This window comes from Sinohyriopsis cumingii, chromosome 11 (genome assembly GCF_028554795.1).
Source record: "Sinohyriopsis cumingii isolate HCF-2022 chromosome 11, ASM2855479v2, whole genome shotgun sequence".
Lineage (NCBI taxonomy): Eukaryota > Metazoa > Mollusca > Bivalvia > Unionida > Unionidae > Sinohyriopsis > Sinohyriopsis cumingii.
In genome coordinates, this window is record NC_142971.1 from 76142955 (window position 1) to 76168773 (window position 25819).

A 25819-nucleotide genomic window follows, 5' to 3' on the forward strand; every position below is an offset into this window, starting at 1 on the left:
CTATCAAAATCACGTGCACTATACTTATTTGGCTACACTCGGAAATAAACAAAATGCATAATTAATGAGCATGACCTCAACATACAGCGTAGAAAATCCTTGGGACCTCTATTTTGTAAAACCATGACCTTCTCTGCAAGCTGGAAATCGATTTGGTCAGCAATTTTTATTGCGTCCTACATGAGTCTTAAGCTGGGATTTTAATGCGTCATTTTTAATTTTATTACATCAGGGATGCACATTTGTGTGTTATTGGAAACCCTGAATGATTGAGCCACTTGAATTCTAGTTTTGAGTGACAGTAATTCTATTTTGAACAGTTATTACATGCTCATAGAAATATGAGTTTCACGTTCCCTTTATCATAACAATGTAATAACTACAATCTTGAAACTAATGGTGACCTGTGGCAACTGTAACATTACTAAAAATTAAAAAAACTGCATTCTCTATCGCATAATTTTGATGACATCTGACCCGTAAAAATGTGATATCTCATGGAAAGGGAATCTTTCGTCACAATATCCTGATACTGAAAAGTGCTGCTGTAAATAGAAACTATTTGGAAATCGATGGCAAAGTATGAAAATAAGACACATGCTCATAATATTTACCCATTTTTGTATCAAGCTTACCGACGTAAGAAAGTTGTCATTTCCATGACAACATGTGCTAGACGAATAATGAGGAGGCAAGTTAGGTATAGGTTTCTAATAAATGGTACGCCCAAATTTTAAGCAAATATCAAGGATTGAAAATACACTTCCATTGATTTCCATAGTGTGGATTTGCATCTGCATGTCTTGGGTACAATTATGCAGAAACGTTTACTCGGACAACACATTTTAACTCTGAGCTTAGGAGTGGCTCTCCTGAGCCCTATGCCTACTACATTATTATAGTGGTAAATTGCAGGACATACGCCAAGTGGGTAATAGTTGTGTGCATCATACCCAACATGAATTAAATGTTCATGACAGGCATATAAGATACATGCATGAAAATACTTATTTGGCAGGAATACATGGCGCTACTGTATCCTTAACCGACAGTGTTAAACTAGCGATTTATGGCCTTCACAAAGTGGAAATGAGTAGTCAAACGAATGATAGCTCTATATATTATACCGACAGGTTGTGGCGTGAAGAGGCTTTGGTGTGGAGATGGGACGGGATGTTATGACTACAGCAAGAAGTGTGACAGTAGAATTGACTGTCCAGGCAGCCCCAGTGCAGACGAACAGAACTGTCCAGGTATTTGGAAAACAAAATCTATGGCTGATTGAATATTGTTTTAGTCACTTTTAAAGATGAAATGACTTTGGCACAGTGATTGGCATTAACAATTTCTTGTGATATATTTATACACTCTCCATACCAACCTTTTATGTGTTTGTTATAATCAAATTCATTAGGGTACAACAACGTTGTTCGCCATCTACATTTAGCAATCTTTATGAATTGCTTGCATTTTGTGTAAATGTCAATATCACTGAAAAATGTATGGTTTCCACATGATATTTCATGTCCACTATCAATTATGGGTCAACGATTAGAGGTCGATATCGCTGTGATTGAAAGAAGATGGTTTTTCACACAATAGCATTTGTCCATTCGTCTTTAGTCATGTTCCACGATAATAATAACAGTAGAAATATAACTTGCTATTTCTGTCTATATAAAATAGACAAACGGCAATAACCCATGATATGAGTCAACATTGTGCAAGAGACCACACAAAAATCAGCTACAAGCATTTTGTACTGGGACACGTTTGTCCAATAGATATGGTTTTATTGTTTGTTTATGGCCTAACCATTGTCTTTTCTAAGATCCATGGCACGTTATATTTTGACTGGTATGTAGAGCTGGACCAGATTATCCCACAGTAGTGTGGACCCTTCTGATGATCTATTCTAGCTCGATCTAACCATATTTAGTTTCAAAGTTGCGGTGGATTTTTTTGTGTTACCAGCCATCATTGCCTTCTACCATCTGTCACCATGCAGGCTATAAGTTCAAGGACCTCGGTGGATGTAGAAAAGGGGCATTGTTCTCCCTTTTGTCTTCAGCCATGGTCTGTAAAATAATTATGGTTTGCCTATCTAGTATAATTAGTAATCCATGTCCTTCTTTGAAGAAAAATCTGCTACCAGTGGCCTTTTCTTTCCGCTGCTACACAACATGCTTAGCTGCTCTTTAGACAGAGCTTCCAGCCTTGCTAAGAGTTTTGCTTATGTCAATAAAACTCTCCCTATCGTTCTATATAAAGATCAGTTGTTTGGGCTTACCAAACAATCACATGACCAACATGAATGGAAATACACAGCCAGTCATTAACAGAGCTGCACACCATTCCATGCGGAATAACTAGACTGCTTCTGCTAATCTTGACCTAGTGTGATGATATGCTTGTTTGCAAGTATGGGCTCTTTAACTGCCGTACTTTTTGACATTATGGACAATACCTTTCATGTTTTCCTTGCTCTTTGGAAACCAGATAGAAATTGTGAAGAGACAAGAAGTCGAAGAACTTCCTTTAAAGCTTAAAGTTTGGGCTCTACAACCATTTAAACCAGTGGTTCCCAAACTTTGTAGAACACCCCCTTTGAGCAGTATAATTACTCAGGGCAAGTGCTAATGCTGAATAGTGCTTCTTACGGGGTAAGTTAAGGGGTACTGAGGGTAACCCAAAATGTTTGGAAACCACTGATTTAAACCCTATCAGTCTCGACCGCAGTAGAGATGGTCAGTGTCAAAGAGACAAGGGATTGTTCTCTGGACATACACAGAATAGGTTATGACCCCAGTCCAATGTCAGTTGGCAGCAGCTCACTCAGTTCATGAGACAGCCATATCAGGATATAAGAAGCGATGTTTATCATACCCCAAATTTTCTAAATCCCACTGTTTTCTTACAACCCCAACCATCCGCAGATAGCCGACTGGTAGGTGGCAAATTCCTGTACTTTAATTTGTGGTGGATTGGTATTTCATTGGATTTGCATAATTTGGGGATGAACAATATGTGACCATTTGTGACAAATTGGAACCATAAACTGCTCACCTTTTGTTTTCCTAGGATAGGACACAGCAGAATGTGTTATGAATGGATTTTCAATCAGCTGGGATGATATTTGGTCTTTGTGTACCCTCTCCAAATCCTTGTAGTAAAAGTAATTCAGAAATTGCATACTGATTCTAATCATCCTTTCAGATGGGACAAGTTGCAGGTTAACGATCTCATCAGTCAGGAGATAGATATAGCCAGGATGATTTCAATGAAGCCAGATCTTCTCAAACTTGGGTGGTCACAAGCTTTCAATCTGTCTTGACTGACTTATATATCTGGCTTTTATCTGGAGTACCCTGCAAATGAAGGAATTTAACTCTTGTATCATGGAAAGAATCTCTCAAGCTGGAATCCACATCCCATTGAAGTTATGCAATGGAAAGTGATGCATATTTCAGGGACTGTTACAAAGATAAAAATATCCCTTTGAGTAATTCAGTACCACAACTTAACATTTTTATTGCATTATGAGAACAAATGTTGGCCTATATTACTGTCAAAGGCAGCCATTACATGATATCAATTTCTACCAAGACAAGACCAGAATGTCAGCTGAATAAATTTGTCTATAAGTAGATGCTGGTTTATTATGAAAGAAATATTGTCCAAACTCATGTTTATATTGAGGGTTTGCTTATCTCCCCAAAAATATGAGTACTGACACATAAACAGTGGCAGAGTTAGATTGTTACTATTTGTACAGTTCAGATTAATTATGGATATATATAATACTTAGAGTTTGCCTGGAAATTGCAGTACAGTCATAAGAAACATAACTGAGCTTCAGTCTTTGTGATACTAGCTGATAATGATTTGTTTAATTTCAGCATTGGATACCTGTGGTGAGGGGCAGTTTGCCTGTGGATGGGGCGAGTGTAAAACAGCAGCAGAAGTGATCAGATGTGATGGAACTGCACAGTGTCTAAATGGAGGGGATGAATCAGTTCGACATTGTGGTATGTGTCTTACTATATAGACTTGCTTTAGAAAGAAGAGCATCCTAATTAATGAGAGAAAAGTTGTCTTGGTCTCTAAACACCTTAAAACATCTTAATCTGTATACGGTTTAATCAAGATAATAATTCTGTATTTACTTATATAATATTTACTCTTTCAGGTGTATTCCATCACAAACTTTACATGGTCACATGCCTTTAAATTGTTTTGGAAATAATTGTGAAAACACAGAACTAGCATAATGTTATATTACTTAATCTAGGTAGGCTTATTTTCATCAGTAACTTTTAATGTTTGTTCTTGGAAACATTGGATTATGATTTTTGTATAGCTGATGTTTTACCAACTCCTCTGATGCTGATAACATGGAATAGCAGCATTCTCTTACAACTAGGAAAATGAGGAAAAAAATAGAAAGAATACGTTTTTACCTGCTGGGAAAGCCTTTAATTTCTTTTAAATATCGATCAAAAGCGCAGAGAGACCATGAATTCTCTGACACTGCTTGATTGGAGAAAATGTAAATATAATGAATGAATGCTTTGTGGATATCTCTTTAGCAGTATCTCTTTAGGATATCATGAGCGAGTGCTTTGTGAGTACATCATTAGGATATCATGAATGAGTGCTTTGTCATTATCTCTTTAGGATATCATGAATGAATGCTTTGTGACGATCTATTTAGGATATCATGAATGAGTGCGTTGTGACAATATATTTAGGATATCATGAAGGAGTGCTTTTCATTATCTCTTTAAGATATGAATGAGTGCTTTGTCGTTATCTATTTAGGATATCATCAATGAGTGCGTTGTGACGATCTATTTAGGATATCAAGGATGAGTGCTTTTCATTATCTCTTTAAGATATGAATGAGTGCTTTGTCATTATCTATTTAGGATATCATGGATGAGTGCGTTGTGAGGATCTTTTTAGGATATCATTTATGGGCACTTGGTCAGTATCTGTATAGGACATGAAGAAAAATCTCTTTGTTAATATGTCTTGCGGATGGCTTGAATTAATGCAAGTTCATGTAGTCATAAAATGGTGTTGTGAAACATAACTGTCTTAGTATACAATAAATCAATAACAATAATATTTACAAAGGGTGACTCATTTAGCCAAGGACTGTTCTCCCTATAGGCCCTCTTAAGAAAAGAACAATAATGTGCATTTAATGAAAGATAACAGTAATTACTGTTCATTTTAATTTGTTCAGTATTAAAATAATACATTCCATTATCTATTTGAAACATATACATACTCATGATATTTCTTCTTAAATACTGTAATATTTTCAGCCTATCTTGTGCTGAAGAATGGCATTAAGCCCTACAACAACAACAACAACAGATCATTGAATACGTTGAATAGGTAGATAGCCATTAGTCATAAAATGGCTTTGTGTAACATGCTGTCTTGTAGTTAGAAATAATCCAGTCAGTTGTCATAACATGGCTTTTCTTTAATTATACATGGTTTTTGAATATATGCAAGTGGTACCATGGATGGCTTAATGGTGTCATGATTGTGTAGTATAATTTCATTTAAACATAAAATGGCTTAGTGAACTATATTGGCTTTCAACATGATTACTGCAATATTGCCAAATGAATCTTAAACAAACAAGCATTGTGCTGAAACTTATTATGTGAGATGAATTAAAAATCATCTGGAGTCCTTGGCACCATATTCAGGATTTAGGTCATACATTTTTTTTATGTGTTTCGTGGACATGTTACTTAAAGTATATAAAATGTTTGATTTTTTAAAGCCAAACAAGACATGACGGGGTTTGTTGAGAATATTTCATGCAGAAAAAAATAAATGAAAAAAGAAAATGAAAGGAAGAAACAAAATGCATGTGCATTCTATAAGTTATTTTCATTTGACATTTGGAACATCATCAAGCCTTGTAAGAGACTTATTTACTTTAGGCTGCAAGGTGAGCACAGATTTTTTGTGTGCTGACTTGAAGAAATGTGTCTCTGCCAGTGAGAGATGTAACAAGCATGCCGATTGCGCTGATGGATCAGATGAGAAAAGATGTGGTATGTATCAATATTTAATTTTCCTTTTCATGTCACTTTGAATTAATCCATGTAAATGTATTTAATGGCTCTCTGTTGTGGCCATAATTACAAAATATAGCAAGCACTATTTAAGAAAAATAATAAATGAGGGAGAAAGAAACAACCTATTGTTAAGGCTTTTTGAATTTAAACAAATGATTCCTCTTGTTGTTCAGTTGTAGCTGCCATCACCAATAACAGATCAACCCCTTGTAATAATTGTTTCAAAAAAGCCCCAAACTTCAACAGAACTTCACCCAGGACCTTTTATTGATGAAAATCCATCTGGCTTAAAGGCCTTTCAAATCTGTTTGAATGATGTGGGTCTGCAATCAAATATGACTGGCTTAACTAAAAACAGACACACCTTATAGAGACTTGACGAAAAAAACCATTGAAAATTTATTTTTATGAACAGAAGGCTCTTCTACTGCATCAAATATGGACTATATGACTAAAAATAGACTTCTCAACAGAATTGGAATCCATTTGACACGAAGCATTCTAGAATCAAGACTTTTAAAGTTAAATACATTTTTAGCTGATATGGCTCTGCACCATCATGTACAGTTTCTATTTTCATCTGCTCCCAAAATTTGGACCTATTTGTACCAAATTGTTGTATGCATCATAGCATAAGACAATCAAAATATCTACAAATAGAGATGTCATTATGAACAGTTTACATATATAAAAAAACCAGTTACAGTTGCACATCAAAAGCCACAGAACAGGCTATTACAGAGTGAAATAGTAAGCTTCTGGCATAATGCATGTCAGATTTGTGCTAGTGATGATGACTAAAATATCACTACACTTGCTGAAAATGGACGAAAAGAAATGCCAATGATGAACAGAATTTGACAAAATTTTTGACATCATCCTAGGATGGGTGCTTGTCCGATTTGTAGAATGATGCCATTCAGCCCACAAATATGGCTTTCATTACTACAAAAAGAGAAACATTAAAGCCTATAAGAAGTTAAGGAGAGATATTTTAGTACTGTCACTATTGTCATCAAGGCAAAAAATAACTTCTCAAAGTTGAAAGGAAATTGGCCAACATTGATTGATCCTTCCTGTCTTAAAGACCATCAAATATTTCAGAAATTATGCAATTTGGATATGGTCACAAGTACTAAGGCAGATAAACATTTAAAAAAGCAGATTCTCAAAATCCCTAGAGTAGATTTGAATGACTTTTGAAAGCCTATTACATTTGTACAGAATAATTTTTGTATACCTTGAGATATGGTCACAGTTAATAAAAACTTTCAGTCGGTAGAGCATCTTCAGTTTTACATGGTATGATGAAACTTGATAATCGAATGCATCTTCATTAGTACTTCAGTCTCGTCACAAAAATGGGTCAGTATGGCTCATTTCATGTTTCACTAATTTGGTTAAATTCTGTATTAAGTTTGTTTAGGTCTATTTATACTTGAATCATCAAACTGGATTGTATGAATTTCAGTCTCGCCATTGCAACAATTGAAGCTCACATATATTGCATATTTTACTGCTAGTGGTTGGATGTTTGACTTTCACTCATGATCCTTGTAAGCTTTTGGCATGGTGTTTGAATACCATCCTACTTAGTATCATGAAACATTGGGAGGGGACTGACATACGTAGTGTGACCTATATTTCATGTTGCAGTGTCCTTACCTAAATTTGTTATGTTGATGTTCTTTTTCGAATGCTGTTACTATTCAAGATCATGTTGTTTTGAATTGGATACATTTATATTAACCTAAGAAATCAAGAAGGTAACGGTGATCACATTTATGTATAACTAACAACCCTGGTTGAGTAATACCGAAGACTTATAAAATTGATACTAGTAGTTGCCTCACTCAGCATTAAGAGGTTGTGGGTTCGATCCCTGGCTGGGTCATACCAAAGACTTATACAAATGGTACTAACTGCTGCCTCACTTGTCGCTCAGCATCAAGATGTTAGTGTTAGGACTGGGTGTCCTGGTGTGCGGATAATGTGACTGGATGGTACATCACGCTACATGTCTGTGGCATGATGCCCCAGTGCTTGACATTAGTATAAACTGCCACACTGCAGACATTGTAGCGATATGTCTGAATTGCTTTTATATTCTGTGATAAAGTTTCACTATTAATGACTATTCATTGTTGTGATAGATTACTATTAATAATTTAACTATATTGTACATGTGAATCATTATAAAGATTAGGCAAGTGGTTGGCATGTATATCAAACATCAACCAAACTAGAGCAATTTTAAGAAAATATAGAACCATTGAAATCAGCAGAATTAGAAAATAATTTGTACAAAATCATCCTTCTGACCGAATATCTTGCCATTTATGTCTCTTGGACAAATGTCAACCAGACACGTGGTTTCAGGTTCACATGGGAGTTTTTTATTTTTATTTCAAAAAACCTTGAACAAATCATATATTTATAATTTCTCTTGGCAAAGACAAAGGTGGGGATTATTTTGGGGTGTGTGGTTACCTTCAGTCATAATCTTCAAGCTTCTTTGATGCATTTGATGAAAGGCATTGACATCCAACTGAATAAATCACTGACGACTTGAAAAGTCATTCACAACCAGGTTATTGAAGTTCACAAAATTATATACGCATTTTCAGTATTGATAAGGAGTATAAGATTAGACATGTGGACATGAAATTTGTGACCTTGAGTCATGTCTATATTGTTCAGCCTCCTCTGCAAGAACAGTCATTATAATCTATAAGATATGAGTTCCTTAAATGTAACAATAATTTGGATCTGTTTTTCAGTTTGTCTGATGTGTTAGGAAGTAACAGTGTTAGGAGACTCGGGTGCTATCCAAGTTTCATATTTTAATGGATCTCATTGTAATAGGTACACCACTAAATACTTGTTACCCAGATTGCACACTATAGCACCAATCATTCTGCATGAGTAAATCATTTATTATGAAAGAATACAAAGTAGAGTTCCAAATTAAGAGTAGCTTTTTTGAAGGGGCCTTTCTAAATCCGATGTGGTCTTTATTGTTACTAGAGTTGCATGCCCATGCACCCTGTTGATTTCTTTGAGAGACTATTCACAAATCCTCGTGAGGTCATTTACGTTATTTTACAAATATATTCTGAAACGTTATGACCCTTTCAGTTTATATATATATATATATATATATATATATATATATATATATATATATATATATAGCAACAATCAGTCATATTATGGAGGATCAAACTGGAAAGTACAAGGTTTCCTTTATATGTGACAATAGGGAATATTTTATTCTCCAGTCTTAAATGTACAGTTACTGAAATAATTTAGTAGTGAATCATTTATCAAATAATGTATAACTTTTGTCATTACTAGTGATTTTGATGGTTCTGGTAGCCTTGTAATTAGAACATCTGCATCTGATGCAATAAGTCGCGGGTTTGAACCACGGCTGAGTCGTATCAAAGACTTGTAAAAATGGTACTAACAGCTGCCTCACTTAGTGCTCAGCATCAAGAGGTTAGTGTTAGACTGGTTGGCCTGGTGTAAGGAAAATGTGGCTGGGTGGGATGCTACATGTCTGTGGCATGATGCCCAAGTGCTAAACATTACTATAAACAATCACACTACAGACATCCTAGTGATACGAGTGAAAAATTGTTAAAGCAATGTTAATATCCAGAAACACACAAAAACACACATTAGTGACTTTGTTAAAGAACACAACAACTTATAATTTGAATAGTAATACTGAGTTAAATGTTAATGATCTGCATGACTCGCATACTAATTATAATCATTCATCATAACGTTGAATATTATCCTATTTTTAAGATGAGGAAATGCATTTGTTCGTTTTGCTGATTGGAGAGTTCCGTAATATCTGATTACTTATTAATTTATTAACTGCAATCCCAATCAATGTATGTATTGTTTCTTTCCATAGTATGTAGCTATGCCAGCCATATCATTGGCTAGTGGTCAGTCAATGTTGGTTGATGTTTCAGTTTTTTACATGTTAGCATCGACTGGTGTCATTTTGTAGGATTTTGATGCAGTCTGGATAACTATTATTTCAAAGAGAAGGGCAGAACACTTAAAGGTAGAACATGCACATATTTACATACAAACTATTTGAATAATCATGTTATAAATCAAATCACTCAATATTTCTAAGATAAAATCAGAACATTTATAACAGGCATGTTTTTTTAAAGTTCATTCAGGACGAAATGATTAATGTGTTCGCGACCGCTCTGGTGGCCTATTAGTTAGAGCGTCCGCCTCGGAAGCGGGATACCAAAGACTGAACAAAAATGGTACTAACGCTGCCTCACTTGGCGCTCAGCTTCAAGAGGTTAGTGTTAGGACCGGTCGGCCTGGTGTCAGAATAATGTGACTGGGTGGGACATCACGTACGTGTCTGCAGCATCATGACCCCAGTGATAGACATCACTATAAACTGCCACATTGCAGACATCGTAGCGATAAGACTGAAAAACTGTTAAAGCTACATTAAAAATCCAAATCAAATCATATCGCAATATTTTCGCTTTTCTTGTCTTTACAGCATATGACAAAGAGAAAGTGATAGGTAAGTTTTTAATTTGGTATATGTATCTACCAATGTAATATCTAAATCAAATTCATCATTTCTGCAGATTCTGATTTGACAAAAGTTATGTCGAGTAATTTCTATGTCTTTTACTTTATCAACATTAGTGTTCAAGAGATTTCCTTTCCTGCTTTTATGTTCTATAGTATTATTTGTAGATAAATAATTCCTTCCATTATGGAAAATGGCCGTTCTTTGTTTTTTCATGTCTTCTGTAAAAAAAGAAAATTTCAAACGACATGTAATTGTTTGGATACTATCAAGTTAAAGCTGTAAAGTTGAAGATATTCATATGTTTGCCCAAGTAAAAAGTTCAGATAATTGGCACATATCTATTGTTCTTCTTTGGTATGTGGTGTTTTCTCATTTACGTGTTCCATTTACTTATTTACTTGTTCCATTTATTTATTAATTTACTTACTCCATTTATTTATTTATTTCAGAGAACAAGTATCATTTTTCAGCTGATTTAAGACAGTTGACAATTCCAAATGTTAAGAAGTCTGACACAATGTGTCTACAGTGTCTCGTTCATAACTTCCGAGAGTACGGCCCAAATCCGAAACCAGACATTGTGGGGGTCACATTTGGGGATGCCTGCCTCACAGTACTTGGTAAGAATCAGGCAGATTTAGAGGTTATAACCCTCCAACATTTTAAGTTTGAAAGTGCATATTTTGCAGTTAATGGTCAACAGACAAATAAAAGAACAAAAACATTGATTTTGAAACATCTTTTTATGTAAAAATATGAGCGACAACAACATAGAATACAGAGAAAATTTTCTGGCAAGCAACAACAAATATCTCTCAGAGTTGCAGGATTGGAACACAAATAATTTGTAGCATGTGATCGTATATATTCGTTAAGAAATAATTCAGGTATTCCAAATTTGATTAATATTAAAACACTTTGATGTCTTAAGGCACAACCACACAAGCAGGTCAGTACAGTGAGCATTGGAGTAAAGCTGACCTATCTATGTCATCAGATTCTTCTTATGTATAAAGTCCGAAAGATACTGGGGATTGTTCAGGCAAGACTTCAAAGAATGGCAGATAACTATCTATCTTAGTGTTTCATTTCTCATTTAAATGAGGCTGCATCAAACCTGTAATACATTATGGAGTGCACAAGGGTATCATTTTAAACAGAAAATTGAAACGTTCACAGCTAGAACGATTGCCCACTTCTGAATTATGAATGCTCCTTGAAAGAAATTTGTATATTCCCCCAACACCCACCTAGAAATTGATAAATGACATCTAAAAGTCTTTCATTAAACTTCGAATCTCAGCCTAGTTCAAACAGTTTTTAATAAAGTACCTCAAAAATGGGACTCAGTCAAAATGGCTCATATTTATACCTTTCGAGTGGTAATCAGTCTGTCTGTCTAATGAAATAACCATTTAAGTGGAAATCAGAATGGGTGAAACGATTAATCGATATATCATTATATCCATATTTGCTTCATAGAAATACATGTATCGGTGTAAAACAAAACTTAACCTAGACAAAGTTTTAGTTCTTTGCTGTTATATTAATTTGAAAATTCATTTAAGACAGCGGATGCAGGCATATGCACTTTCTGTCAGACTAACAAAATACTATTGACAACACCTCTTGAGAAGGTTGTTTGTAATCTCCCTTCTGCTGCCAATTCCATCCTAATTATTTCATTCCATCACATGTTCAGCCACCTCCAACATATATCTAGCGGTTGAAGACTAATTGGTCCTTTGTTCATATGGATGTTTCCTGATTCCAAAACTGCAGACACTATATATGTGCAAGAACAAAATCATCTAATATTAAGTGTTTAGCAGACGTATCTTCACTAAAAATTGCAGAAGCCATGAAAACTGGGCCGTTTATTATTGCAACAAACAGGAGTAGTGATTAGGACACAACATTGTACCCAGCCACTGGAGAAAACATTTTCTTTGTTTTCTTGATGATGCTTTGAACAAACCTAAGTTGACCGAACTGTATGGGGTTTTACTTCATACTGCATCAGTGATGACTGGAATTTATAAAGAAATTGCATTTTATATTTTGAAAAATGTCTCCATCATTGTACATATCAGGTTGTCTCTGTTATATGATGCACCATGCTGCAGGAAAGGCTGCTGACAAATTTAGACAGAGCTCCTTAAGTGTCAAGTTGGCGCTCTACCTGACAATATAATTCATGCGGACAGAGTTTATTTTATTCATCTTATTTCACAGCTAAACTATACAATAACTGGAATATATAAATTTCGTCTTGTTTGTCAGGTTATGAAAGCAATATTGGTTCTTTACCGTTCTAACGTTGACTGTGAGAGATTCAATATTGTTAACAAAAGTAAAACTGAATTAAGATCCAGGCTATGTAACCCAGCACTTAGTGCTCTACTAGTGTGCGAAACATTCATAGTTTCATCTGGTACAAAGTGTTCTGAAATGCAGTATGAGAGTCTGTTTTTTTTAAAGCTTATCGTTCTATATACTTGAGCAATAATTTATGTTAAAAGTCCTGAGGGATAAATAAATCATGTTGTACATATGCTCATTGAATTATTATCATGTTATATGTGGATTGCTCTTTTTCTGCTCGGATTAGTCTTTTTGTCCACTTGTATTAAAGTTTTCATCGCCAGGGGTTGGCATGTATTCTGCTCCCAGAGTGACTTGTTCTCTATAAGATATCTCTTGCAGACGTTAATTGCATTAGTTCATATCTTGTGAAGAAAAAATCATAATGACTTCCAGATTTAAGTGAAGACTTGAAATAACATGTTTTAAAAGTATTCATATATTGCAAAGAATGCGTTGGTGATAAAGATTACTCCTGCATCTGATCAGATCGAGCAGTTTGAATATACCTGAACATTTAAACTAAAGCTAAAACCTAACAGATAGTCTTTTTGGAAGTGTTTTCATCTTGTCAAGGATAAGACTGGCATGAGACCATATTGTAGGTCCATGTCTTTTCTGTAATCTGCATTCTGGAAAATACAATCAAGATGTCAACACATACAATATGGCAACAATACAATATGGCAACACACTACAACTGACGGTCCTTCAAGAAGTTAAACACTTGGAAGTTGATGAGTTCATTGATACTGTATGGCTCAGTATCACAAATAATACCGATATATGGCAAAGGTGTATTGTTTTACCTCTTTAAATTGGTGAAACATGTCTGCAACTGTTTGAGTGGTATGTGGTAAACAAACTGATAAGATTTAATTAATTCATGTGATACAAATTGACTAAATACAAGCCTATGAAGAAAACAGGAATCCAGCATTTAGAAGTTTAACTATAAATATAAAGTAAAAAACAAAATACGATTTTGCATTATCTTAATATTTGTCCTTGACTGTGTCATTCAATCTATGATGTGCCTTCCTTCCACCCCCATTTATCCTCCATGAAAAATTGTGTCCACACCCTCCAGATCCGTCCAAGAATTGGATACAAAATCTGGAATTGTACTGTGTATTAGCAAATGCCTATGGCCTCAAAGCCAGTGGTGAATATTAAAAAACAGTATTTTCGGAAATGGTTTTCAAATATCATAGCAAACAAAGCATGACCATAAGGTCTAGTATGCATGTATATTTTCTTGTTTACTATTATTGTTGTTTCCATATTTCTAATGGTCATTATTACTATTATCATTATTATTATTATTACAGATCCAATCAACATCTTGTCCGGTTTGCCAGAAAAGCAGAAGGTACAGCCAGGTGAAAGCATCAATTTTACGATCTCAGCTCAAACAGATGCTTTGGAACAGAGTAACCTTCGATATGACTGGTATATTGGAGGGAAAAGATACCCAGATGAGTTCCCATTGGGCACATGGTCACAAATAATTAAGCTCAGCATGGGTAGCACGCATATAGTTATCGACACAAGTACACTTAAAGCCGTGATGATAGGCAGTTCCAGCAACTGATGGGGAATATATTGGTGAGAGTGTACCATGAATTCGATCAAAGAATCATCAGCACGGAACTCTTCACTGAAATTATTTACCCACGTAAGTTATACGGATTCAATTTCATCCAAGTTTCTTTATGTTTTAGACTAATGTGCAGCAGCAGAGAATAGTATAGCTCCAGATTTTGCTGTTGTATGCATGACTGCAGTGGATCTGATTCTTGCCATATAGACCTAGATATGCCGTTTTACATAACGGCAACTGATTATAATCCAGCCAGTGCATACCCTGATATGCTATTGTATGCATACATGTAGCAGATTAGAGTCTAGCCATATATATCCAGATATGCTTTTGCATATATTACAAAAGCCCGTCAGAGTCTAGTGTCTACAAATATCATAATTAGTTTGTATATCCAGTATGGTTCTTGAGTTACTGCTAATCATCTTGATCTGTGTTATTCAGCATTGGGTGTATATATAATTCAAGTGGTGCAGAGAGTGATGCCTTGGTCAATGCAGTTCAGTGTTGTATATAAACCTGTTGGGATGTACATAGAGTAATGATCTTGATCAATATTGCTCAGTGTTGGTTGTGTACACACACGCAATATATATATATATATATATATATATATATATATATATATATATATATATATATATATATATATATACATACATACATATATATATATTTGTTGTAACACCACTATAATGTTGATGTTTTGCTTATAATTTTGTGTTACTCATATAGTTTTCAGTAATATCAGAGTACTTTGTCATTTTAGGGAGATAACAAATCTTGGGAAATTGTTGACTTTTCGTGTTTGTGTTCTTCCAAATTTGTGAACATGTACTCTAATATGTTTAATTTTGTATGTAGTCTGGGTATTAATGTTCTGAATTTTTTCAGTCTTGCGGAAATGCACAATACACACACATCATGGAAGCATACTTTATTATAAACTTTGAACTATTTTCGCCTCCCGTAAGAAGAGAATAAAGTGAAATTTGATTTTACAGTGCCTTTTCTTTTTGAATGTATAATGTATATGTATGTTCAGGACTTGTCGTTTAGAAAGCCAAGGTTTCATTTTAATTGCTCTTCCTGATATGTAAATGAATATGACAAACTGTTCCAAGTAAGCAGCAGCAAACATATTTAGGCAGGACACATTTAACAAACGTCCAAACTTGTTCTTGGGAGATTGGTTTCTGGTGATCGGGTGGTCAGAAGTGCTCACCGAGGTCTCACTCCTGTCACTGTGGGTTGGAAACTTTGCTTGGTGGTTATTTGAGAAAGATTGTCTTTAGCTTTCCATGGGTTGACGCTTAATTCCAGGGTTATTCAATTAAATATACTGTCTGCCGTGCATATCATCTGCAAAACTTAATTTAATGCAGTACTTATTTGGTGTAATTATGACGCATCTAGACAGGAAACAGTGGCCGAAATTAAAATTGCAAAATGCTAGTAGTATTAAATGATAGGTACGGTTCACTGTGTTTGCAGCAATTGAAAATGAAAATATTAAAACAGGAATGTGAAAAGAAAAAAATACTAAATTTGTTGGACCCCAAACTTATAACTTTTATTGCGTGCCTGTTTAAAACTTCGTATTCCACACGCGTCTGTAATTTATAATGCATTTCAATGTGAATATTTGGAACGCATGTACAAATTTATCACCTCCTGTGGAAAAGGTGAGTATTTTACAAATTTGTGTATGCTTTGTTGTTGTCTTTGATGATGCCTGCAGATTTGATGACCTTTTATCTAAAACATATTATCTGCAGATTGTTAGTACTTACATTTGGACAGCGGCAACTTTTACAGGATTGTGTAATGTAGACATGCAGAATTAATTGCAAGTTATTGCTCGCCAGCATATCATATTTAAGACTCAATAGTTTATCATAATGGATACATGCCTGCATAGTGTGACTCAACTACGTAGCGCAAATGAGACTGACCTGCATAGTGTTATTCAACGTCATAGCATAATTGAGAGTTGCCTGCATAATGTGACTCAACTGCATAGGATGATTTAGAATTGTCTGCATACGGTGAATCAACTGCATACATAATTGAAACTTGCCTGCACATCATAATGTGGACATGCCTGTTTAGTGCGACTCAACTGCCTAGCACAGTTGAGACTTACATTCATAATGTGTCTCAAAAGTACAACATAATTGAGACTTGTCTGCATAATGTGACTCAACTTCATAGCATCATTGAGACATAGACTAGTCATCACTTTTTTCACTGTGTTGCCATTTTTGGAATAATTATGTGTAAAGTTTATGTTCATTTTCTTTAACACTGTTGCCCACAAAATCTGATTGGTTTACTCATCATTGAGGCTACAACAGCAAGTAAAAGAAGGTCACATTGATCTCCAGTGAATAGAAATTGCGTTTGTCCATTTCATTCCGATTCTCACACTAAATCATGTAGTCACGAACTTTCATGGCTGAATTTTTTTTGAGAAAGCACACTCCTTTGGATAAAAGTAAATCACAGCGACCTACGTTTTTGACATTGCAAGGTGAATTTGAGAAATAACATTCTATGAATCAAAATATCTTTACATAATAATGAAAATAGGACATTTTGGAAGGTACTTTCGGGGCTGAACAAATGTTGTAAAGGTTGAAACTTGCCGGCGATTGGCCCCAAGATGGCTTGGTTGTCAGAAGTGCTCACATTTTCAGCTCACTGCTCTCATCCATGCTGTGTGGGTATGAGTCATGGCTTAGTGGGTATGGGATAAAGGTTGTCATTAGCATCTCGTGGGCTGATGACTTCCCAGAACCTTTTTCCACAAATATACTTGTTGAAAAAGAGTATTAAACCCACAAAACCAAAACCTGACAGTTTAGAAGAACAAATGTTAACATGGCTTGATAACTAGTATTTGTATTGAATAATCTGCGGCTATGTCTGAATCGCTATTCCATAAGTATGACATAAACAGATCATGTAGTATGACAAACACTACATAGAGCTATTCGATGTTCGGTACATTGTTCTTACATTTATAGGCTTAGTAGTACAGATGAGAATTAATTTTCTTATGATCGTACTTTGACATTTATCTATCTTAATTTAATAAATACTATGTAACAGGCAATTTTTAATTAATGCGAAGTATGTAGAATATCTCATTATGAAATACGAGCGCTCAGAAATCTTCGTATGTAGCGTGACGAATATACCGTCTCCATCTTGAAATACATGCTCGGTAGTGATCGACAGATCCCGGGAAGAATGGATGAAACCTAAATTTGCATAATTATATGCTATATATCGTGTGCATCGAAGTAGAAAACAACCACGCTACAAATCACGCAACGTGTCAAAAACGGTTAGTACGATATTCTCCTGTTTCTGATCCCTTCTGTTTGTGGTCCCTTTCCTGTTCACTTTTTGGTTTGAAAGGAAGTATTATAAGTCATTTAGAACTACGTGTTCTAGCTCTGTTTAAATATTTTTGGTTGTACAAAAATTATTCGAATTGATGTGCTTTCTAAAATATTGAAACACATCCTCTGATGGTCTTATAAAGAAACAGAGACTTCAGTTGTATACGTGAACGTTTCCATTTTGTAAGAAATAAGACCTTCAGAACACATGTAGATGCTTTCTACCACCCGTAGCATCAAATGGAAACGTAAGTGTGAGATTATGCATGATGACACTGATTAAAATATATTCTTAATAGTTTGAAAAGTACTCATAAATACACAAATTGTAGAAATATGAAGCACGTTAAAATATAAAAGTTTATTACCAAGACAAATGGTGTACATTTGCATTTATTATGTGTTAAAGAGAGGGAACACACCCTATAATAAACTCAGATGTGAAACATTTGTTGTCAACATACTAAATAATTTAGCTTGCTTTAGAGCTCCAAGTGACCCTCAGGAGGGAGCGGAAGGAAAGGTCTTGAATCAAAACCAGTGGAGAAAGACATGCCATTGCAGCTTGAAAACAACTAGAGCCGACTAAACTCGGCACATACTTAAAACAAGTGTAAAATTGTTTGATAATATGCACAAATTCAAATGTCTTTATTTCAAATATCATTATGTGTTTCGCACATATTAGCGAATGGATACTTCCATGGAATGCATATATAGTTCATCAGGAATGGCTTGTTTAAACTGCCATACTTTTTGTAGACTCTCAATTCCCCCATCATTTGATAATGTCCATGCACACATATTCTATTAATAATACATATGCTACCTCATTTATATGGCAACCTTTTCTGACGCCAAATATATGGTACAACTTTGGTATCCTTTTAAGCTGAGAATCGTTGCATTTAATGATGTAGGGCTATTGGTTTAGCACTTCAAGTAACCATATTTGTCAAAATACATTCCCGTATGTAGATAAATGCTTGTCCTGGAAATTTAAATAATGTGACTATCCAACTATAAACTAGCTAAACACGTTTAAGTAAGAAGTGTTCTACACAATTGGCATACAAACAAATATTTAGCATTGTTAAAGTCGACTTACCCTTTTTACAAGCTAAGTACAAGTGAATCCTAACTGAACTGATCATGGTTTAAATTTATTTAGTTCTGACCAAACTATTCGGAGGTTGCAGTACGGATCGTTTTCTGTACACATATTTGTTGAGTCAATCCTAACAATCAGTGCCTTATATTCGTCTAGTAGATTTTGATCACAGACAGCTCGATATCAGTATTATTCCTTTTTTGGAGGGTACTAAAACCAGTCTAGCACCACAAGAGGCCGACATGGTGGCCCCAAAGCTTAGCCGCTTACCAGATGGTCTTTGCTAAATTCTTTGTTAAATCGAGTCATACCTGATTGAAATCGATATTACACTTATATATTATCTTAGAAATTGAGATCACTAAAACATATATTTAATATGCTGAAGGAAAAAACATACGGCAGTCACGACATTTGACATGGTACTCGTATTTGCATCGCTAGTTGCACGATTACACAAATATCACAACCCACAATTGCGATAGGATAAAACATGTATTACACGTTGTACTGGCTGTAATACAAACGGCAGAACGAAATAACACAATATTTTCTATATGTATTCCGTGGTCCACGAGGTTTTGTTGTATCATGTGACAAGCAAGTTGACGTTCTCTATGGGTGAAGAATGTGACTGGCCAGATAGCTGCGACAGCAACAGGTTTATTGTTCTCAAAATAAATAAGTTGAAAATTGTATTATTTGTGTTACTTACAAATATATCTGTCTCTCACGTGCAATATATATAATTTAAATTTTGCACATTAACAGTGAAATAGAGTTGTTGATATCACATGACGAATGGAATTTCAACGTAGTTGTTTGAGCTTTATGAAGTCATGTGACTAGTAATGCAAATGGCGAATAATGTATCCGTTTTCATCTATGTTTTAATTTCATCTAGTATGTAAGTGGATTAAAGACATCAGGATTATAATACTTACCATTTCTAAAACAATAAATCATTTTCCTATCGATTTCATGCAGGTATAAGTCATTATAACGTCCTTTAAATTCACTAGGCCCGCTGGTATGCAACTACCTTATGCTGCTACCGCATGGTGGTGACAAATTCTAAATTTTCGATGTGCAATTGTTCGGACCCCACACCCCAGCCTACATTTCCAAATGTGAAAAATGGGTGGAATATTGGGACGAAACCCGGAATAAAAAACTGACTGTTTTCCGTTTTACTCCATATTTACTGACCGAAATGTAGAATCTCGGAGGTGAAATTTGGTGCAAAACTATCATACATTGACATGTAACTTGAAACGTTGCTTTCAGATCTTGAATAGAATGCAGGAGAAATGGGAAATTGTTATCCCTTGTATTTTATATTTTAAACAACGATAAGAGCCCCTATATCAATACCAGTTTGGGGACTGGTTTATCGAATGACAAGAAGACCAGTAGATTTTACAAACAATTCATTCTTTGTTTATACACCTATGTCTAATTATAAAGTTTTGTATTCCCCAAATTTATATTAACCCTTTTGTAGATGTTTTTTAATGATTTATTTTCAATCAAATCGTCATTTGAGTGTAGGTTTTTTGACAAATCCTGTTTGGTATTGTATTGACACTGTTGAATTCAGGTTGTTTTTGTTTCAAGATAAAATTCTAATATATTGATTTTACTGTTTTTTCATATAGTGATAGGAATTATCTAGTTCGTTTAACACGCATATATATATATATATATATATATATATATATATATATATATATATATATATATATATATATATAATAATTTAGAATTAAAGTTTTGAAATTGAACAAAACTAATTTATGTTCATTATGTTGGTTCCACATACCAGCACAATGCAGGTAATCAAAGTAAGGTCAGAAATTGTATTCTGTCCAAATGCATATAGTTCCAAATACATTCCAGTGGTGATTTAAAAGAATTCAGATTTTCAAAGTGCTGATGTATCAATATCCTCGAATATGCTACTATGGTAACAGTCTTGACGCATCACATGATATGATCATAACTGTCCTTGAATTTACAACAATGTCCCAAAAAGTGATATAATCCAAGATGCAATAATCAGCACTTTCTAGTTCAAGTGAATAAATTTAATGAGAAATCCATTCAATTAAAACTAAACACAAGAATAAAGTTGATTCGATTTCAGATGGTAAGTGAGGAATAATTAATCTGAATAAAAATTACCTTTAATACAATATTGTTCAAAGGTTCATTTTAAGAATATTCTAAGTTATAAATATTCTGTCATCTTAATGGACTTTTCAAAATTTGCTGAGAAACGTCTAAAATCAGAACCAAGTATGTATGATGAACTCAAATTAAGTAATAGTGTTTATCTTACATGAGACGAAGGCCCAATACATAACATCGATTTGTTAAAGAAGTCAGTTACATAATACAATTTTAATTTAGATATCAAATGATCACGAACAAACACCAAAACACAATGTAAATTAAAGATACCTAACACAATCTTAATGCAATAATAGTGTAAAAGCTGACGAAACTATTTTAATATTTGTACGCAGTTAGGATATTGCATGCACAAGGCAAATATTAAATATACACAACAATAACATAACACAACTCTGGTTATTCACAATCCAACGATGTATTTTGTGACTTTCACTATATTGATAATCCTGGGTCTCAGGCTGAAGAAAACAACGAAACTAAATAAAAATGAGAATAATTACATTGATATTCAATAAGTTACATATTCCATTGCTTCTTACAAGGAACTTCTGTCATCGCCATTTACAGAATACTAACGAATAATTCTAGAATCATAAACAGTGGAAGCTAGGATGCCACAAAACACGATTAAATTATTTCCTAAAGTCATATAAAGTTTCGTGCATAAAAGGACTTCCTGAATCTGTTGGACCATTAAACTAGTGCATGTCAAATGAGAATCCAGTTGCTCTGACACGTCATAGTTATGTCAACAAAAGTCACGGTGTTAATTTGTCGAATGACACTGAATTGTGAAAGTTTACTGGATCTAAAATTTTCTGGCTCAGATAATATAATTTTTTTCTCGACTAAAATAGTATTTTTCCTTTGCAAAATGTATGTTACGCATTTCTGAATTTATGGTAAACACTTCTATGGACTACTTTCATGCCCATGATCCTAAGATAGGTAAGGACAGTTCTAGTGATACCGTACTACTGAAGAGGTCCAAGGTACATCCATACAGACATGAGGTGCAGGTTGCAATGCATAACTACACTATACTTGCCCCTCAGAGCTATAAACAAATTAGCAATAATCAGCGAGTTGTTTCGGTACGTCACGCTTCAAACCCCTTATTTATATTGGACAATAACATTCCACTTTTTATATCAGTGTTTCTGTAGAAATTTCATATTATTCTGCGTGTGTGTCTTATCCAAAAAGAGCAATTATAATGCCATTCCATCTGAATAGGACATGGCACATCGGCATATCTGATTTTCAGCTAAGGATTTACTATTCAGTACAATGAGTATAATGATTTATGTTCTCAGTAAATGTTTTTGCGATTTTCCGTTTTTCTTACTCAATGTTTGTCCTCTCTAGTTTCAGCATTTATATTGCATCCATTCTTTATATACTTTATTTGCAATCTGATGTGTGAATATTCTATTTCATTCTTCTCTGCATGGAGACAGTCCATCTATTCAAGTCATTCTCGTCGCAGAATGCGGCTCTCTTGGGGCAAACCGTCATTAATCCATTCAATCGGCAGATTCATTTATACTACAGCTCTAAGCAGCACTTTGTAGCCACCCCGCTTCAAGTATGGGCAACAGTACCATCTAGATACAATGGTGAATCTGCCTCAGTTATGGATGCGAAACCGCTGAACACGTTATATCATTATATCAGTCTTACAATTTCATTATAGCAAGCTATGGTGACTCCGCCACAGACGTAACCAATATTGATGCGCTAATTATATAATACAGTTATGCCGGTGACCCTGCCTCCTACTTTATTATTTCCAGTAGTTTCTAACACTTGGTCAGTTTACACAACAGCAAATGAATGCTTCTATAGAAGGAATGTAGAGTCACTATAAAATATTTTAGTAGATTTCCTCTTTTTTACGTGTCAATGCCTTAGTTTTTCTCATTTGTATGTCGGTTTCTCTAGCAATACGTGGATAATTTGTGAATTGGTGGTGTCTGACCATAATTTATCAATCCATCATTTCATATATTTTATACGGTTATTGTGTAACTGTGGTTTTTGCAAAAAAGACTGGACTTCAGAGAACTGGAATGCATGTGGCAAATATATTATAAATATGCATTAATCACAACACCTTCCTCCAAAATCAATAAGTTTTTTTCCAGAATGTCTTTACGTGAAACTGCTTCTATTCTTCAGAACACCTAAGGTCTCAGACCTGATCAGACAAAGCCTTGAAATTATCACGTGTACAAAAACAGAAACTTTAGAACTGATTATGTGATAATGATATGGAGTACCTGATGTATGCACGATCCGCTGGAATCGCTTACATATTCTATAGCGGAAGAAATACGCAATTTATAATTTCAAAGTACCTTAAAGCTGCCGAAACAGTTATACTAAGTTATTTCTCTTCATATGAGTTAATAATATTATGTTTTTTGTTTCTATCAATATAGCCAATATAACCATTATTGGTCGTGGGAATGTGGATGAACCCCCATGTACTTTATTGATTGCCGGTGCCGTTGGAGGTGGATGCGTTATCATTGCCTCGATTATGCTCATTCTCATTACATGGTACAGGTAAGTTTAAGTATATTGCCATAAATAAATATGCATTCATGGCAAGGAATTATAACTTGTTCTACAAAAGTTAACAGTACATTTATTTTACAAAAGTTATAAATATAACAGCCTAGATAAAAACATGTATATCAGTGAGAAAAGAAATTGGACCAGAATGTTAACGATGTACATTTTAATATGAAAGAGATCAGACCAGGTAATGACAGGCTCGTATGTTAATGAGAAAATGATAAAATACGGGTTGTAATAGCTACGGCTGTATTTAAAGACACTTTAATGAAAATAGTTTGTATTACTGATATATTTATTCACGGTAGGTTAGTCGTGAACAAACATGAAGTTATATGTGAAAGTGAAAACTATACTGAATGAATGAACAAAACATTTTTTGGACATCGAAAGCTACGTCGTGGTCATAGACAGAGACAAATAGCTGAAGGCCAAATATAAACATATTAAACGTTAGCTCAGTTGGATAGTTACATCTAAATTATTATTATTATTATTATTATTATTATTATTATTATTATAGAAAACATAAAAACAGAATGGACAATAGACCAATGAGAAATGGTGAAGGATCTGCGTACACTGAACTTAACGCGTCTTTTCCTGGGAATTACTGTACTATAGATGACGTACCTAGAGAGGAACTTTGTCCACCTTCATCTGATTCAAACATGTAGGAATGTTTAAGTTTTCGCAAGGGTTTGGTGGGTTTCTAGATGCATTAGAGACGAATGCAGTAGGACATCTAAAACCGGTCTATTCCATATTCCCACAATGTTGATTATATATTGATGACTTGTCGGATGATGGAATACATAGTTATGGATACAAAACATGTTAAATGATATACACCTTGAAATATCATGAATAGTTTTGTTTAATCAATTAAGTAAAGGGAAGTTTATATATATATATATATATATATATATATATATATATATATATATATATATATATATATATATATATTTGTACCTTAATAATTTTCGATGTATATATCTCTTACATTACCATCACAGGTATGAAGATTTGTATTACATTAATTTTGTCACCTTCACAATTAACAATATGACATTTAGGTTATAAACTATGTATTGCATTTTATAACACGAATTGAGATATCTGCTCTACAATATAGACGTATTCCAAAATTTGAAACGTTAGAACTCGGATAATTTGAAATTCTGATAAGATACAATGGTATTGTTCGTCTTGGCTCCTTAATTTGAGGGTGACAGGTATGTCAGGAATAATAAAATTCTATCATTGTGTATTCACAATATTTACAGCTGATTTCGACTTTAATCACAGCGCAAACAAAACCACGAGCTTTCCAAACTGATTGTTATTTTGCTATTTTTCAAAGCAACTTCGATCCTAACAGATAGTTTATGTTGGCTGCCTAATTTCAGGGTGACACGTATGTCAGGAAAATTATATCATTGAGCATTCACAGTCGTTACAGATGATTTCGACTTTAATGACAGCGGAAACAAAACCACGAGCGTTCCAAACTAACACAGAAGCATGATGATAGACGTACGGGACAAAATATATATCTGTATTCCTGTTCAGTATAGTGCACGGGAAGTATTTAACTTTTGTACAAAACAAAATGAATGTAAGAAATGATATAGCGTTAAATGTATTTAGTATTAGGAATGATTTGAAATTTCATGCTCGCACATAGATTACACCAACCGTTCAATGTTCGATTATAGCTGTCACATGACTCAAACGATCCAAGTAGTGCATCAATTTTAGTTAGGGTCTAAATGGTATATAATCAAATATTTCTAATATGAATTATTTTTGTAAGATTGTTGTTTATAATATTTCTTGAAATAAAAAGAT

The 25819-nt window shown here is 34.3% G+C and overlaps 1 protein-coding gene across 1 annotated transcript in view; it reads left to right on the forward strand.

Annotated features, from left to right (window-relative positions):
• The window catches only part of LOC149788780 (uncharacterized), a 67367-nt gene extending 42483 nt beyond the window's left edge, over positions 1–24884 (forward strand). The window contains exons 9-16 of the mRNA XM_089974909.1: positions 1134–1253; positions 3900–4028; positions 5970–6083; positions 10660–10683; positions 11148–11318; positions 14394–14740; positions 23827–23953; positions 24489–24884. Coding sequence (XP_089831035.1) covers positions 1134–1253; positions 3900–4028; positions 5970–6083; positions 10660–10683; positions 11148–11318; positions 14394–14656 — 821 coding nt within the window. The 3' untranslated portion in view covers positions 14657–14740; positions 23827–23953; positions 24489–24884. The remainder of the gene's footprint in view (positions 1–1133; positions 1254–3899; positions 4029–5969; positions 6084–10659; positions 10684–11147; positions 11319–14393; positions 14741–23826; positions 23954–24488) is intronic.
• The last annotated feature ends 935 nt before the right edge of the window (positions 24885–25819 follow it).